At 49.1% G+C, this 15,289-nt stretch overlaps 2 protein-coding genes across 2 annotated transcripts in view; one reads left to right on the top strand and one right to left on the bottom strand.

Annotated features, from left to right (window-relative positions):
* CFAP44 (cilia and flagella associated protein 44) overlaps positions 1–5,408 on the top strand; it is a 150,807-nt gene extending 145,399 nt beyond the window's left edge. Inside the window, exon 35 of the mRNA XM_011940574.1 lies at positions 583–5,408. Within this exon, the coding sequence (XP_011795964.1) occupies positions 583–774 (192 nt within the window). The 3' untranslated portion in view covers positions 775–5,408. The remainder of the gene's footprint in view (positions 1–582) is intronic.
* Positions 5,409–5,414: 6 nt separating this feature from the next.
* The window catches only part of BOC (BOC cell adhesion associated, oncogene regulated), a 79,428-nt gene continuing 69,553 nt past the window's right edge, over positions 5,415–15,289 (bottom strand). The window contains exons 10-20 of the mRNA XM_011940575.1: positions 14,081–14,240; positions 13,556–13,666; positions 12,876–13,082; positions 12,326–12,507; positions 11,671–11,776; positions 11,181–11,303; positions 8,649–8,870; positions 7,715–7,950; positions 7,424–7,500; positions 6,729–6,922; positions 5,415–5,652 (exon numbers count right to left, since the gene is read on the bottom strand). Of these exons, the coding sequence (XP_011795965.1) occupies positions 5,465–5,652; positions 6,729–6,922; positions 7,424–7,500; positions 7,715–7,950; positions 8,649–8,870; positions 11,181–11,303; positions 11,671–11,776; positions 12,326–12,507; positions 12,876–13,082; positions 13,556–13,666; positions 14,081–14,240 (1,806 nt within the window). The 3' untranslated portion in view covers positions 5,415–5,464. The remainder of the gene's footprint in view (positions 5,653–6,728; positions 6,923–7,423; positions 7,501–7,714; positions 7,951–8,648; positions 8,871–11,180; positions 11,304–11,670; positions 11,777–12,325; positions 12,508–12,875; positions 13,083–13,555; positions 13,667–14,080; positions 14,241–15,289) is intronic.

Genomic DNA, 15,289 nt, shown 5'->3' with positions numbered 1-15,289 from the left:
GCCATTCTTTTAGATTTAAAAAATGGTCAAATATCATGAATATTATATGGTTCATTCTGAACCATATAATAGTCTGTAAATTATAGTGATGTTTATGTATAATGAATGTTTCAATAAAACAGAAAGCAGGAAATCCTAACCTAGTCCATGGGGCAAAGAAGGCCTCCCTGAAAGTGATGTGTGAAACATGAGTAGGATTCAGCAGGATAGGGAAATAACTCAGATGAGGAAACAGAAGATTTCATTCTGGGAACCAAAATATGGGCTGTACAGAAAAAGAAAGACATACTCTGTCTTTTATTATTCCAGTGATGAGCTCTCCAGGTAATGAATGACTGATAGCTAGCTTAAAGTATACTCATCCAAAGAGGATTTGCACTTGAAGAGTTGTTCATTAGTCCAAAGGCACACATTTCTAATGGTGGGATTTTAGCAGAGGAATTGAAGCCTCCTAAGATTAAGGAGAAGTGGCTGTTTAGGGTGACTGTCAGGCCAGCACTCATCACAGATACACAGTATAAAGGCATGGAGTTTTTCACATGCCAAATGATGCTTCAACAGGGAGCTGTTTTCTTTCAACAGGGCAATGCCTTCCAGGGCCTTCGGGAAGCAGATGTTGTGGCAAGAGAGGAGGTCACTGAATTGATCCAACTCCAGGCGGAAAGGATTTCAGCCTTAAAGGAGGAGATTGCTCTTTTGCGTAGGAAAGGTGGTCTTATCCTCCCCCCCATTCAGTCTCCACGAGAGAAAGAGATGCAGCCCGTGGACCTTTGAGTTTGCTGTTTTTGCAAACCCATGCAAGATTTCTGACATAACTCACCTGAAGTTCTGTCTCCTCGTCACCTCCAACAATCTTATTACTTTAAAGTTAACTTGTTTGAAAGTCTAAAACCAGATCCAGTCACGTAGCTTTAAGAATCTCTCTACAATTTGGTTATCTTAGAACCGAATGCAGCACCCAACCTCTGTTATGAAACTGAATCATTTTAGATGTTTCGAACCTACTAGATTGAATATGAAGTCTCAGAAGGCTGTTTCATGATTGCTGTAAATCATCTGTAATATATTTTGTTTTAGGAAAATTCGATTTGGGGGTATGCTGAATTTTTAGCCATTGGCAAGAAAAACTATCATTCAGCAATTCGTGAGAAAACTTTGTTTTCTTGATCCTTAGCAAATAAATTTAGATGTCATTAAGTGTTCTCTGAGAGGATGCAGGAGAAAAAGACATTTTGCCAACTATATCTTAGAGCAGAACTGCAAATTTCAGTTTTGGCATTGTTGACTTCATAAAGCAGTCATTTGAGGGCTCGGGAGTCAGGAAATACAAACAGATATGGCAGAGCAGTTTGCTTTGGGTTGACAGAAAGCAGGAAAATAACCAGCCTTCTTGGATAGCCCAGTTTTTGTAGACTCCTCAGTTCTGAGTGGAGCAGAGGGGTGTGCTTAATAAAATAGTCAATAAGGAGGCTTTTCTCTAAAGATTTCTGCAACTCCATCAGAATTCTAAGTTTTCCCCATAGTTTCTCATGTCCTCTGCCATTTTCTTCAGGTTTTACTTGGGCCATTTGCTGGTTTTGATATAGATGAGGAGACAATGAAATAGATTTACCTTAGAGATCATCTTTCACCATCACTTTTGATTACACATAACATTTTAAACTAATTTAAGAGGATCCTTTTGGTTTGGGGGTAAGTGCTGATTGAAGCTCATGGCTGTAACCACTGAAGGATAATCTCACTGACATTTGGAATCCTGTTAGTAACAGAGCATAGCTCTTTAGATTAAGACCTTTGTATTAATGAGCGACTCCACTGAGGCTGTTCCAGGATAAGCTGGTCACCGAGAAGGGTGAGTGAAGAAGGGAACATTGCATAAATATAGAAGGGAACTCAGCAATGCCAAGTCTTCCTCACCTGTGATTAACCTGCTAATCTGCCCCCCAAAATTAGATACAGGACTTGCTTTCTTTGTACATCAGAATATTCTTAGAGGTGGCCACTTGGCCTATTTTTTTCCTAAGATTCCTTCATATTCCTATTTAAGAGGTCAGAATACCTTATTGTTTTCACTTGTCACCATTAATTTCTGATGTAGTCACTTCTCTACTGGAGAGCACCCACTTATTTTTAAACAATCACTTTCTTTGTTGTATATCCTAAACCATGTGTGCCTTTTGAGTATTTTTTAAAATATGCAAGTCACAGCCCTGAGTGTCTTATTTATTGTGGTAAAAAATTACCCCCAAACTTAGCTTGAAACAACAAACTTATGGTCTGAGCCAGGAGTGAGAGGGTTTCTGAGGTCCAGGCATCTGGGGACAGCTTGGCCGGGTGTTCTGGCTCAGGGTCTCTCGTGGAGTTGCAGTCACACTAGGAGCTGGGGCTGCAGCCTTCTGAAGCTTGGCTGGAGCTGGAGGGGCTACTAACAAATTCACTCCCTTGGCCATTAGGCAGGGCTTCAGTTCCTCGCCATGTGGGCCTCTCCATAGGGCTTCTCGGGACATGACTTCTCCCAGAGCAAGTGATCCAAGAGTGAGGGAGAGAGCAAGAGAGAATGACGCACACAAGAGCCACAGTCTTTTACAGCCCAAACCCAGAAGTGACATACCGTCACTATTGTCATATGGGTCACAGGCTGACCCTATGTGATGTGGGAGGGGGCTGAACAGGGTGTAAATCTCAGGGGAGGGTTACGGGGGCCTTCGTAGGGGCTGGCGGCTGCAAGCAGCAGCTACCTAGAGAGAGTGGCTGGTCTCTGAGAAAGGTCTAGAGGCGATATCATCCCCTTGGTAAGAGAATCAGGAGAAGTTATGTTATCTTCCTGGGCCTCATTACCTGACAAATGAAGGATTGGTAGAATGGATTCCTTCCCATTCTGAAATTCTGATTCTGATTGCAGCAAGAATGAACCTAGAGTCTATGGAAGAGCCACGTCAGGATTCGCTGCGCATTTCAACTGAGAGGAAAACTAATCGGGATAATTATTCCCAAACTGAGCTAGACTAAATCACTAGTTAATTCTGCAATATTCAGGGCTTCATTCCACATGTTTGCGGAATTGACAAGACAGTTAACACTCAATTACTTTATTTTGAATTGGACAAAATACGTTGATAGCTTTAGGTTCATTTCAACTTGATTCCAGGCTTAGTCTTAAATCTGTAGTTAAGTTAGAGCACCTGAATCTTTGGGAAGTTAAGCTTCAAACCCAAGTAGACCAGCAAGGTGTGGCATGGGTGGGTGGCTGGGAAGCTGTCCTGCTCCTGGCACACTTTCTTGCCTCCTGCTGTGCTCCCAGAGGAGCAGCCTCACCTCTGAGGGTGAGGCCAAAAATCAGCCTACACTGAGTTACTTGTGGGTCAATTGTTCATATAACTTGGCTGTTCTGAACTCTCATCCACGGTATCGCCGATGATCAATCTCAGCATTAGAAGAAAAGGGAACCGCAGAGTCCAGCCCCCTCTGTCACAACTTCAGTCAAGGAGTTGCTCATGCCTGCCAGCCAGCCTGTCCTACCACAGCCGGCTCCCCACTGAGGGAGGTCTGTGAGCCATGCGCTAAACATTTCTTTAGAGCTAAAGCCATTGAGTGCTATGATTCCAGTGCTGTGCAGAAAGCAGATGTTTCACATATCACTTCAGAAAAGTTCACCAAAATTCATTTTTCAACTACCTTAGATCATCAAGGAGAAAAAAACAAAGGAAAAAATGTAAAAAACCAGTGTGGCTAGAAGGCGAGTTACAGCTCAGATTGGGAGGCCTCTGGATAGCAAAGCAATGACTGAGAGCCTCAGCCCTACCCACTTCAGAAGTGAGCTCTGGGCCATGATGCCAGGTTGTCTGAAATCACAGTATCTTATTTTTTCTCTTCTCTTCCCTGCTCTGCTTCTCATTTCCTATCATTTACCTGTTCCTTACAGTCCTTCTTTTTAAAAATATTTTAAAAATACTGCTTTCCTGAAAACCACGCTGCATTTCCACAAGTTCTCTCTGAGTTGAGCTGTTGATGGAAAAAGGATGCAGAAGTCTGAGGAATAGCAGGTGCTATACTTATTTTGGCCAGCAGAGGATGCACTTGCCCTAAACAGTCAGAGTGACTCAATGCCCGGGGCTTCCCTAGGACCCTGTTTATCGAATTCTTTGTGTTTAGAAGCCAGGGTCTGGCCCCCACTTAATGAGATTGTCTCAAGTGGCATTTCATCTGTAACTCAATTTTACTGACATCTAGAAAATACAGCGCCCCTCCCGCCACCCTCTCCAGCCCCAAAACTCAAAAGTGTAGTAAGGTTTTCATTTGCAAGCATCAGTCTCCATCTAGTTCCACTTCCACATATAAAGATTTTAAAATTTCAATTAAAAAAAGAATCTATGGTTGATCCTTTGGTTGGACAACAGTATGTAAATGTTGATTTTAAACTAGTGAGTCAACTACTCTGGCAATGTTGGTGTATCTTTGGAAAGAAGGGAAGTCACCAAGTGAATTTATCACGCACCGTATGTCCATGTGCGGCACAGCACTTAGCTGTAGTATTTTGGAGAAAATATTTGGTCTTCAACACAACACACACCTATATAAAAAAGATTCGTTTTATGTCTTCAATATGACCTAAACTCCATCTCAAGTCCAGTTGGTGAATCTGTTTTTCCTGGTCTGTTGTACAACGGTTCCCTTGTGGACTAAACGGTAATGTGTTCTGTATGAATCCAAGCACAACTGACATTCACTGTTTTAAAAAACAAAAAAGAGAAACATTTGCTACCTTTTCCAGATCTCATTTCTGAAGGACCTGAAAATATTGTAAGTGGGTATCTTCTTCAAATACTCAGAGACTGAATTCTAACACCTGAAGAAAATGCTGACTCACACATGACTCAGTCGAAGGTTACAGGGAAGACTAAACATTTATTTAGAAGTTACAGTGTTTGTTTTTACAGAGATATGTTGCCACGGATTATTGATTCTGGAAGGTTTTTAATGCTCGTAGTGCTGTACACATCTTGGTCTGTTCTCATGGGCATCTTAGGAAAATGCTTCCAGTAGCACCGGATCCAGCCATCTGCGTGGGTGTCTCCAGGCTGTGATACTGTGACTCTTGCTTTTCAACCTCGTGGTTGTGATGAACCTTGTGCCTGGGATCCTTCCTCTTGCCAGCTTATCTGTGGGCCTCCAGCAGCCTCGTCTGCCACTGCAGAGGCCCCAGGTTAGGAGTCTGTCCCGTGCCAGCCTGTGCGGTGCTTTCCTGGGTGACTCCTGTTAGGTGGCGGCTTCTTTATTTTCCCTCTCCAACCTCAACAGGTAGGATTCCTTATGTCTCTCCAGAATTATAAAACATATACATTTATTTACAAGTGCATAAATATATAAATATGGCTATAATAGAAAAATAAATACCAATTTTCTCTGTCTCTTTTAAAAAAAAAAATATATATATATATAGTCTTTCTGGGATATTGGATTCTGCCTAAATTGTGGGAAGTGGTGTTTCAAAAGACACACACACTGGCGGCCCCGGGGAGAGCTGCATTCCAGGTTCTGGTCCTACGTAGGCCCCTGTGGGGTGCTGGGGACACCAGTCTCCTCCACCCACTTGGCAGGAGTCAGGACTGTCCACTTCTTCGACTGGTACAAGGCCCAAGCAGCATGGGGGCCCTGAGGGAAGAAAGAGTAGGAACCATTACAATCCAGACTGACCGAGGAGCCAACATGCAGTGACACTGGGCCAATCTCTATCTGTGGGGGAGGTGGCTACACTGGCTCTGGAAAGGACAGAAACAACCGAGACAAGGGCACTTCTGTTCCCTCCGAGGTCTCTCATCGAAATAGGGAGGGCCACTTGCACCCATTTCCCGCTCATGCTGGGACCGTAGAGACTCCAGCACTGAGGCCACACCACAGGAGCAGATGAAGTCAGTGGAGCCCGTGAAACGCAGAAGGAAGCCCTGCTCTGTATTTAGGCTGCTCGTCCACCCTTTGCTATGGCTTCTGGTCACAATCATCCCCCTCACAATCCAGTCCCCCCAGACTGACACAGTCCAGTTTAAATGATGCTGGGTCGAGCTTTAGGACCCAGCATCTTTTAAATTTAATCTCCTAGAGACAGGGTCCAGGATCTGCCTATACATGGGCATGTACACAGAGAAGCTAAGAAACATTAGTGAATCCACTGATTTCCAAGGAGACTAGCATGGAGGGAGACAATGGGATGGGCTTAGTGTGAATGGCCCCAAACTCCTTGGAGAAAAAGTTCTGTGGAAGTACAAAGAGTTATGATGATGATGTTTGCAAGAATTTGGCTCCTTAATGATTGAGGCAACCTTATTCCTTAATTAAGAGACAAGCCTCAACAAAGCAAGGCATTTCAGAATGATTAGAGAATGCCTCTTAGTGTAATGAGTGGCAAATGGTATTTGTGAATGGCCTTGAAATGCAGAGACCAAAAAGGGCTTTTTCCTCTGAAATGGAGAAATGGCCTTTTTCTCAGAGGCTGAGGACCACAGCTTATCATGTTGGAGTAGAACCCACCTGGACATCCCACAGACCTACTGGGCCTTCAGCAGTGAAGGAAAGTGGCCAGCCACCCTCGATGCCCCATCCTTCCCACATCAATGCTGTGGCTGGCTCCTTACCAAGCCCCACCTTTGCAGACTGTTACTACTGGCTTGTGGATGCCTACCTCATGTCACCCCCAGCCTGTTCAATTTCCCTGCCCTGCTCCTGCCACCAACCTGAGTGAAATGGAGGATCCCACATTGCTTCTAGGATGGGACTGTTGGGGGCTCTCCTCACCCCTGACTGGCCCACAGCAGCAGGCTGCTCCCGGCGTTGGCAGCAGTCGTGGTGGGGCTGCAGCAGCTGGTGAGTGGAGTCATCGGGCAGTGTGTATAAGAAAGAGCCCTCGTCCGGGCTAGACTCGGGATCCCTGCAGTGCACAAGCCCAGATGGGGAGGTGGGGCCGGGCAGAGTGGGCCTGTCGCGCCACCCCCTGCTGGCTATCTCCCTGTCTTGAGGGCATCAGAGCTGGTGAGAGCTCAGATGGGGCGAAGACTGCTCTCCCCTTTGAACATCAAGAGGTACCACACCATCATTTTCACTGATCATTCTAGTTCATTTCCATTTGATTCCATGTGGGAGGATGTGAAGTTAGGTGTCCAGGGGCCCATGGGCAAAGTCAGTTGTGGTGGGTGCTGATCTGCCTAGTGGGGGAGGATTCCGAGATGCCAACCCATGCCCCCAGGCAGAAAGGGCATCGCAACTGCAAATGAAACAACTGCCTATTAGGGCAGCGGCTCAGAGGAGCATGATTGTCGGTTGCTGGACCCCTGCGTACAGCACTACTGCTTGGCTCTCAGTGACTGGCCTTGGATTTGAGGAGCTAAAGGGAAAGTGAGGCTTGGGAGTAAAAGGGGAGAGGCCTGGTTACCTGGTGATCTGGTGACTTTGGGGGTCATATCCATTGCCAAGATGGGTCCGCCTCAGCAGGTGGCTGGTGTCATTCTGCTGCTCAAAAGGAAGAGTAATGAGATGGCCACGCCGGGGAGTCCAGGTAACTTTCCAGTGTTCACTGATCAACAGGAGCATCTGCTCCTGACTAAACAAAGCCTGGCCCAGCAGCCCAGGCTGAGACCCTAGGAGGGAGGAGGCCCCCCAAGGCAGCCCAGTCACTCCCTCCTGGGTGTCCCATACCTGCCATCCACACCCAAGAGCGCACTACCTGCTGAAGCTCGCCTGGGCAGTGCTGCTGCGGCTTCATGCCTGGGTAGCCCACTGCAGCCGCGGGGCAGCCCCTATTCATGTGGATCCCATTAGCACAGGCCCGACCACTGATGCCACTGAGGTAGCGCTGTCCACTGGTCTGGTGGCCTGGGAGTCCTCCCAATGGCACCATAGTATATGGGCAGGAGGAAGGTGGAAGGGCACTTCGAGGAAAACCCAGGTCTGTTGTATGTTCTAGAAGGATAGAAAAACAAAGGTGTGCTTAGGCCAAGGGAGCCTGGGACGGGTTGGAAAAGCCCCACAAGGATCTCAGGAGCTCCTGGCCACAGAGGGTCTAAGGATGTCGGCAGAGAGTTGACGGTGCCCAGGAGATGGAGAACGTTTTCTCTTAAGAGTCTCCTTTGTGTGCCCACTTCTACCCAACACCTAGACTCTTCTGCAGGGAGAAGGCGAGGAGATACAGGGTCCAGGGCTTGGGGGCAGGAAGTGGCGAGTGAAAAGCAGCAACAATATTTAGAGGAGGCAAGCTGACCAGATGTCTTGCCATCGGAAGCAGAAATTAGTGACTGAAAGATTCCAGGACAGAGGGGAAAGCTGAAGGCAGCTCCACATGCAGCGAACAGGCAGGATGGACTCTAAGGAGGAACATGCGGTCAGAGGAGCAGCTTCGGACGCTAAAGAAGACAGCACTGCATAGGTCCCGAGCTCCAAAGGTGCAGAGAAGACAGCCCAACTTTCCCTCCTTCCTCCTCCCCAAGCCGAGGTCTGTTAGCTGGGGGGAGGGGTCCAGTCGTCGGGTGTTCTTTGACCTCAGAGACCTTCGGGGGACTCGGGCCTGAGCTTTCTGTGGACACAGACCTAGGCACAGGCCTCCGTAATGGAGCCCCCATTTCCCGCCCAGGCTCCTCCCACTGAAAGCGTCACTCACTCACTTTGCTTAGACCAGGCCCTCCACAAGCAGAAGGGGATGAAGGTGACGATGATGAGAACGATGGAGCCCAGGACGACCCCGACAATCAGATAGGGCAGGTCACTGGAGCGAGCCACCATGGCCCCAGTGCCCATCGGCCGCTCTATGGTTTCAGGCGGGGGCGGCTGTGGTGGGGCCAGAGTTGGGGGTGGCAGTCGACCAGGCTGGCCAGAAGACTTCCGAGCTGTATTGTGGACAAAACTCACTTCAGCATATGTTTCTTTGATATTTCCTTCATAACAAATAGAAAAAAAAATACCCCCATTCCCTGGCTGTGGGAAGTGGGGGTCAAACTCACTAGATTGGGCCTCAAAATCTCTTATTTGAACGGTGTCCACACTTAGCATGAAATTGGCATCTAATGTGAAATCTGGTGGTGTGGCAGAGACCTGACCCTTGTATTTCAAAGCAGAGCCTGAGATGTCTGTGAGCCATGCACTAGAGTTGGACCAGGTACTTCCAGCAGAAGTGGTGTAGTGCTTTTGGGAAGAACTGGTGAACTTTTGGAAGATAATATTTAAAATGCAGCAAGCCAGAAAAAGAATTGGGAATGGAAGAATTTACCCACACCCAAGAGTGTACAACCTGCTGGTGGACTGAGACATGAAGTGCTACGTATTAGCATGGATCACAGCAGGGGACGGGCGTTCCGGGACTCACGAGGACACGCAGTACATGTGAGATGCCAATTCAGAGGTGGAGTCAAGGCCATCAGCTCTTCACTTCAGCTTTGCTGAGCGTTAGGAGGTGCATCTGACCCTGCTGGCCCTAGTGGCCGTCTTCTCCCCCAGCTTTTGGACTCTGTCCCCTGATGTTCCCCACCTCTCTGCTGCTCTGTACGCCTCTCCTTCCCTCTCTGTGCCGTCTGCCTCCGCAGACACTGGCAGGCCTTCCTGGTTCCCCTCTGTCTGTACTCTCTGCACATTCTCACCGAGTCCCATGGCTTCCACCTATATCCTAAAGACCCCCAGACGAATCTCCCCACCCGGACACCCTGCCTGGGGCAGGAGCCCTGCTTCTTATCAGACACTTCATTTCAATGTCTCCAAAGAGCCAAAGACTCGGTAAGCCTCCAAGTGGTTTTACCTTGTTCCTTTCTCTTGAAATCTGTTTCTCTTCTTGCTGTTGCCATTTCAATAAGTAGCAGTACTTCCAGCTGGAAACTCCTTTCACTCTCTCCCAGCCCTAGTACGCAAGCGGTCCCTGGTCCCACGGACACCTCCTTAGAAAAGAGACTCAAACCCCTCCCTTCTCTTTACAGCCCCAGTTCTCAACCCTCAGCCCATTCCCTGCAGTCACCGGTGACCCATCTCAACAGACAAATCCACTGACAGTCCTCCCCCACCTCACAGCCTCGAGTGGCCCCCGCTCTCCCTGGCTGCACCGGCTCATCTCACAGTATCCTCAGTGGCCTCTTTCCTGGGTATTCACTCCCATAACCTCCTTCCCAGTACCTGACACTCCAACCATCTAGAGCTATGTCCAGCCTTGTCCCCCAGGCCACTCTCTCCTCATCCTGGCCTAAGATTCAGTCCTTCCAGCAGACCAGTGTGAAGGCTTTATGAAGCCTCTTCCTCCCTCTGGGCACTCCCTGCACCAGGTGATCCAGGATTCTGGGCTGTGCATGTATCTGCCCTCCCTCCGGTGTGCATGACGGAAGAGGGCAGGGAGAGACACAGAAGCCTCAGGGAGGATCTGCTGAATGACTGAAAGCCAGTGAAGCGGAAGAGAGAATGCTGTTGCCTTGTTGAGAGGAAAATGTTATTCTGTCCCTATTCCTATTCCTTTGTGATCCTCTCCTGATTATGTTCTTTGCAATACAACTGCTTTATCTCACTTTCAGTACCTGCAAAATGGAGATAATGCTCTCTCTCCATCTGACCAATGTGCAAATATTAACAAGTTATTATGTGACTATGTTTAGCATGTTTTAAGTGCAATAGAAAGGGTCTGGTCTTATAGTTAAGATAATCCTGGCCCAAAGCATGCTCTACCCCTTGTAGTCACTATCATTGTCACTGTCTGTGGGTCGATAACAGATATAAAAGCCATGGATTGGGGTGTTGTTTTTACTTGCTGGGATGTACTATAGGGAATGGAGAAGAATGGGAATGGCCTTGGCTAAAGTATGCAGCTTCCTCATGGCCACTTCCTTTCCCATCTCATGCGACTATAGTTCAGTTAAATAAACCAACCCATGGAAGCACCAAATATCATTGCTGGAATAAAGTATTTATAGGAAGTTCCCAACTTAAGAATGAGGTGTATCCCCTGATTTCATGGATGAGTTAATTACCAAGTTCCTTGAAGGTGTCATGATAGCCTATTTAGTATTAGGCACAGACAAATGAGTAGAGAGCGAAACATGACCAAGTCTGAGGTTATGTGGAAAACAGTCTTCCTGGAAAAGAGACCCAGCACCGCACAGGGAATGGTGACTTTGCCTTCCCTTGCTGGAACACCAAGACAGGAGAGAGAACCCAAAGCGCTTCACCTTTGGTCTCACAGATCATCACGTTGCTGAACTCGCTCTCCCCTCCTTCATTGAAGCACTGCATCTTAATGTCGTAGGAGGTCTCTGGCTGCAGGTGGCTGATGGAGTGCCAGTACCTGTCCCCTGGGAAAGAGAGTCAGAGAATGGTGCATGGCAATGTGCACATGGTTTTCTTGATCCCAATCTCATCGTCAGACTCAGCTGGCGCAGTGTGTGGGGAAGGATGCCACTGACTGGCACAGCGGTGGCGTATGGAGGAACGCTGGAGGAAATGTTCTAGGTGGCCACCCATGTTGTCCCATCATCATGTGGATTCATGAAGTTGATAGCTTCAAGGGTACTATGAATGAGTCAATGACACGGAGCTCAGAGCTTTGTGTCACTCCAGACGCAGGTTTATGCTTCGCCAGATTTCACCAACACCTTGTCCCCCATCCCAGCGGAGGAAATTATAGCACACAGAAGCTATAAACACAGAATTGTGTCTCACCTTCCACCATATCCTTCTTGTAGTCACTATCATTGTCACTGTCTGTGGGTCGATAATAGATATAAAAGCCATGGATTGGGGTGTTGTTGTTACTTGCTGGGATGTACTATAGGGAATGGAGAAGAAACAAGTTGACAATGGGCAGAGAAAACATCATCAAAGCAAAACCACTGGTGTGTGAAGCTTCCACCCCAGTCCAGAGTCTGAATTTCACTTGGGGCCCCTGGCAAAGATTTCTAATGATATCCCTGAGGTTCTCTGAAAAATGTTGTGAAGATCACTCATTTTATTTAGCCTAGACATCCCTAAGCTTTTGAAGAGAAGAAACAAATTGCCATTTCTCCAAAGACTTCAATTGCTTCTGATCTCCCTGGACATGTGAGGGGCCCCTGTGGCTGAGAAGGGGCCCTGAACAATTGTGTTGGGATCCCCTGTGGTATCAGGGGAAGGGCAGCAAGGAGGGAGAGGTCTACCAGGTCAAGGCACCAGAATCAACAGGAGACCACTAGAGCAGCCCCAGCCATTAAGAGCCTTCCAGATTCCACTGATGAAGCTTTCAGGTGCCCTGTTTGGGGGAGTCTAATCCCCAGGCTCACAGGGAAGGGCGTTTAGGGGAGGCCGTCTTCCGCTGCAGTCCACGGCCAGGCCCGCTTACCATCCACTTGAGCATGATGGTGGTCTCATTGACCGCGTCCGTGAAGGTGATGTAAGGACCTGCCACGGGCCTCTCGTATACGCGGCCGCTGTAGCCGGACACCACGTAGGGCCGAGAGGGGGCGCTGGGCTCACTCTCCCCCAGCATGTTCAGAGCCCGGACTCGAAACTTGTAGGAGGTGCCTGGTGAGAGGGACACTCACTGAACTCAGGAGCTGGGAAACACCTTCTGATTCTCCCATGGCCTTTCAAGGCCCAGGACCTGGAGGGTCTTCTGGGCAGCCCTTCCCAAAAGCAAGTTCTCAAAGGCCTCACAAGAACACCTGCCATTTTCAGAGCCAAGCTGCGGGGGAGATGGCTCTGGATGCTCTTCTGGAGGGAGGCGGAAGGCTTGTAGGACTGTGGTAAACACCACAGACAGCAACACGGAGGCATGCTGGTGGGTGGGGGCCTGGGCCGAGAGAAGGGGATCTCAGGCTCGTCATCCTCCTCCAGGTGGTCAGGGGCAGCTGGGAGATCAGGCCAAGGCCACAGCATGGCCAGGCCCCTACCTTTCTCTAGGCCTGTGATCTCCACGGACAGCCGTGATGGGGGGATGGCGCTGGTGGCCAGAATCCAGTCTCCCACTTTCTTTAGCTTCTTGTACTCCACACGAAAGGACTGGATCGGGAACCCACCATTCCCACGGGGAATCCAGGTCACGTACACTGAGGTCTCGGAGGCCATGGAGATGGTGGGCCTGTCGGGAGCTTCTGGGGCTGGGAAAGACCGTACCCAGTAAGGAAGGAAGCAGGGTGAGATGACGGCTGGATGCCCACTGGGCCTGGCCTGCTCCTGACGGGTCCACGCCTGCCCACAGCCCTCCACCCACTGGTGTTCATGTCAGACCTCCCCATGGCTGCCCAGGCTGCCCTCTCCTGGGGGAAGGCTGTGAGCTAAGACCCCTTATGCTATCCTTTTGCAAAGCCAGAGTGTGGAGGCCCAAGGGCCACCGCTCTGGCCTCTGCTGCTCTCTAGATGCACCCAGTCAGCAATCCCAGCATCGATGCCAGCCTTTTATTTAAAAAGCTCCAAACTACATTTCCTCATTGTGGTTAAATGGGGGATGCCAAGAAAATGTCACAAAAATCCTGGACCTACAGAAGCAAGACCCCATTCAGCCACGGGAACAGGCCCTCTGAGGCAGTTCCAGTCCTGACTGCGGGTCCCGTCCCTGCTGCTCGGGGCTTACGGGAGAGGCGGCCGTGGTCGGGCTGGCTGCTGCTCTGGGGACTGGCTCCAGGGTCGTCTCTCTGGATCTGCTGCTCCTTGCTGGCCATGATCTCAGGTTTGGGCCGCCGTCCTGGGTGGAAATGGGTTGTGGTCAGCAAGGGAGAGAGCAGGCATTAGATCTCCCTCCCACAGAGTCCTTTTTGCCTGAGACTCTGCTGAGGGGCATGACAAAGTGATGCAAATAAGCATCCAGGGCACTGAGGGTGTGGGCTCAGCCTCGGCCGACACTGGCTCTGTTGTGGTACTACTGCTGGCCCCTGTGTGAGAGAGGGACGAAGCGGTGCCAGAGAGGCTGGCTGGCGACTCTCCTGATGAGAGCTGGGACCTCAGCCTAGCACACAAACCACAAGGAGGCGGTAGCTGGAAGGAAAGATGAAGTTCAGGTGAACAGCTGGGGCAAGGTGAGCAGGAGTTCTCACCTGGGCCAGTGGAACTTGCTTAGACCCATGGAAACCCTAAGCAAGGGGCAATGTTTGACTCTCACCAGTTCGGAAGGTGACCATGGCTGTCTGGCCCTCGCCTGCACAGTTGTAAGCTGCCATCTCCACTTCATACAAGCTCCCGGGGTCGAGTCTGGTGAGGGTCAGGCGGTGCTGGTTGGCTGGAATGCCAGAGATGGTCCAATTGTCAGAGGAGTTTGTGACCTGCTGGAGAAGGTAGCTGGTATCAGGACTAGCATCTCAGCCTCGGGCTACGAGTGGGCTGTGGTTTGCAAGGAAAGCAGCGCTGAGCCCAGGAGGGCAGGAGAAGGGGAAGGACAATGGGCCAGGTGGGGGTTGGGGCGGCACAGACTCAGACTGATGCCCCTGGCTATGGGACACCAACCTCACTGGGACATTCGCATCAGGCTCTCTGATCCCTCGTCTAATGATCTCATCAAAGAAACCTTAGTGGGGAAGTCAGATAGCCTGACTGATATTGCTGAGAACTCCTCCAAAGACCTTTTCTCCCTGTATTTCAAAGAATCTCCATGTTTTGCTTTCTTTCTCCTTCTGTAGGTAAACCAAATGCAGTTCCCTCTGTTTATATTCTAATGAGACACAATGATGAGAAAGATAACAAAAGCATCAGCACCCATGAAATAGCAACATTTGCTAAGGGCTTACTCTGTGCTACACATGGAACTAAGCAGTTTGTAGCCGCTACTTCCTTTTCCTCAAAATAGCCCAAGAGATTGGTGTTAATATTGTTCCCACTTCACAAATAGGGAGACTAAGGTTTAGAGAAATGAGCAATTTGCTCAAGGCCACATGGCTAGTGAGCACCGGAACTATGACTTGACTCCAAAGAGCATGCCCATCTTTGCACCCTATCCTGGGAAGAAGAGTCTGGGATCCAAAGTCCTGGGTTCAAATCCTGGTTGTGTAACTCAGAGCAAGTCCCCTAACCCTCTGACCCTTCAGCTTTGCATTTCACCAACGAGGCAAATAAACTCTCTGAGGTTATTCCGAAGATTAAATGAGAGAAGTTGTATAAAGTGCCCCGCAGTGAGCTTGGTGCACAGTAGATTCCCAGTAAATGCCTGGCCCCTCGAGGCCCCTCCCCACATCCTCAGCCCAGTGTGGTTTCCATCATTTCAGTCCTCTTTGTTTCTGCTCCTGCCTTCAGTCCTTGCTCAGAACTTAAAAACTGTGGATGAATTGTGACTGTGATGGATTAATCCTTAATAGCTTCAAATTCCTAGCTCTTTAAA

This window comes from Colobus angolensis, unplaced genomic scaffold (genome assembly GCF_000951035.1).
Source record: "Colobus angolensis palliatus isolate OR3802 unplaced genomic scaffold, Cang.pa_1.0 Scaffold190, whole genome shotgun sequence".
NCBI lineage: Eukaryota > Metazoa > Chordata > Mammalia > Primates > Cercopithecidae > Colobus > Colobus angolensis.
Note: the sequence above shows the minus strand (reverse complement) of the source record. Positions and strands in the feature narration are given on the sequence as shown.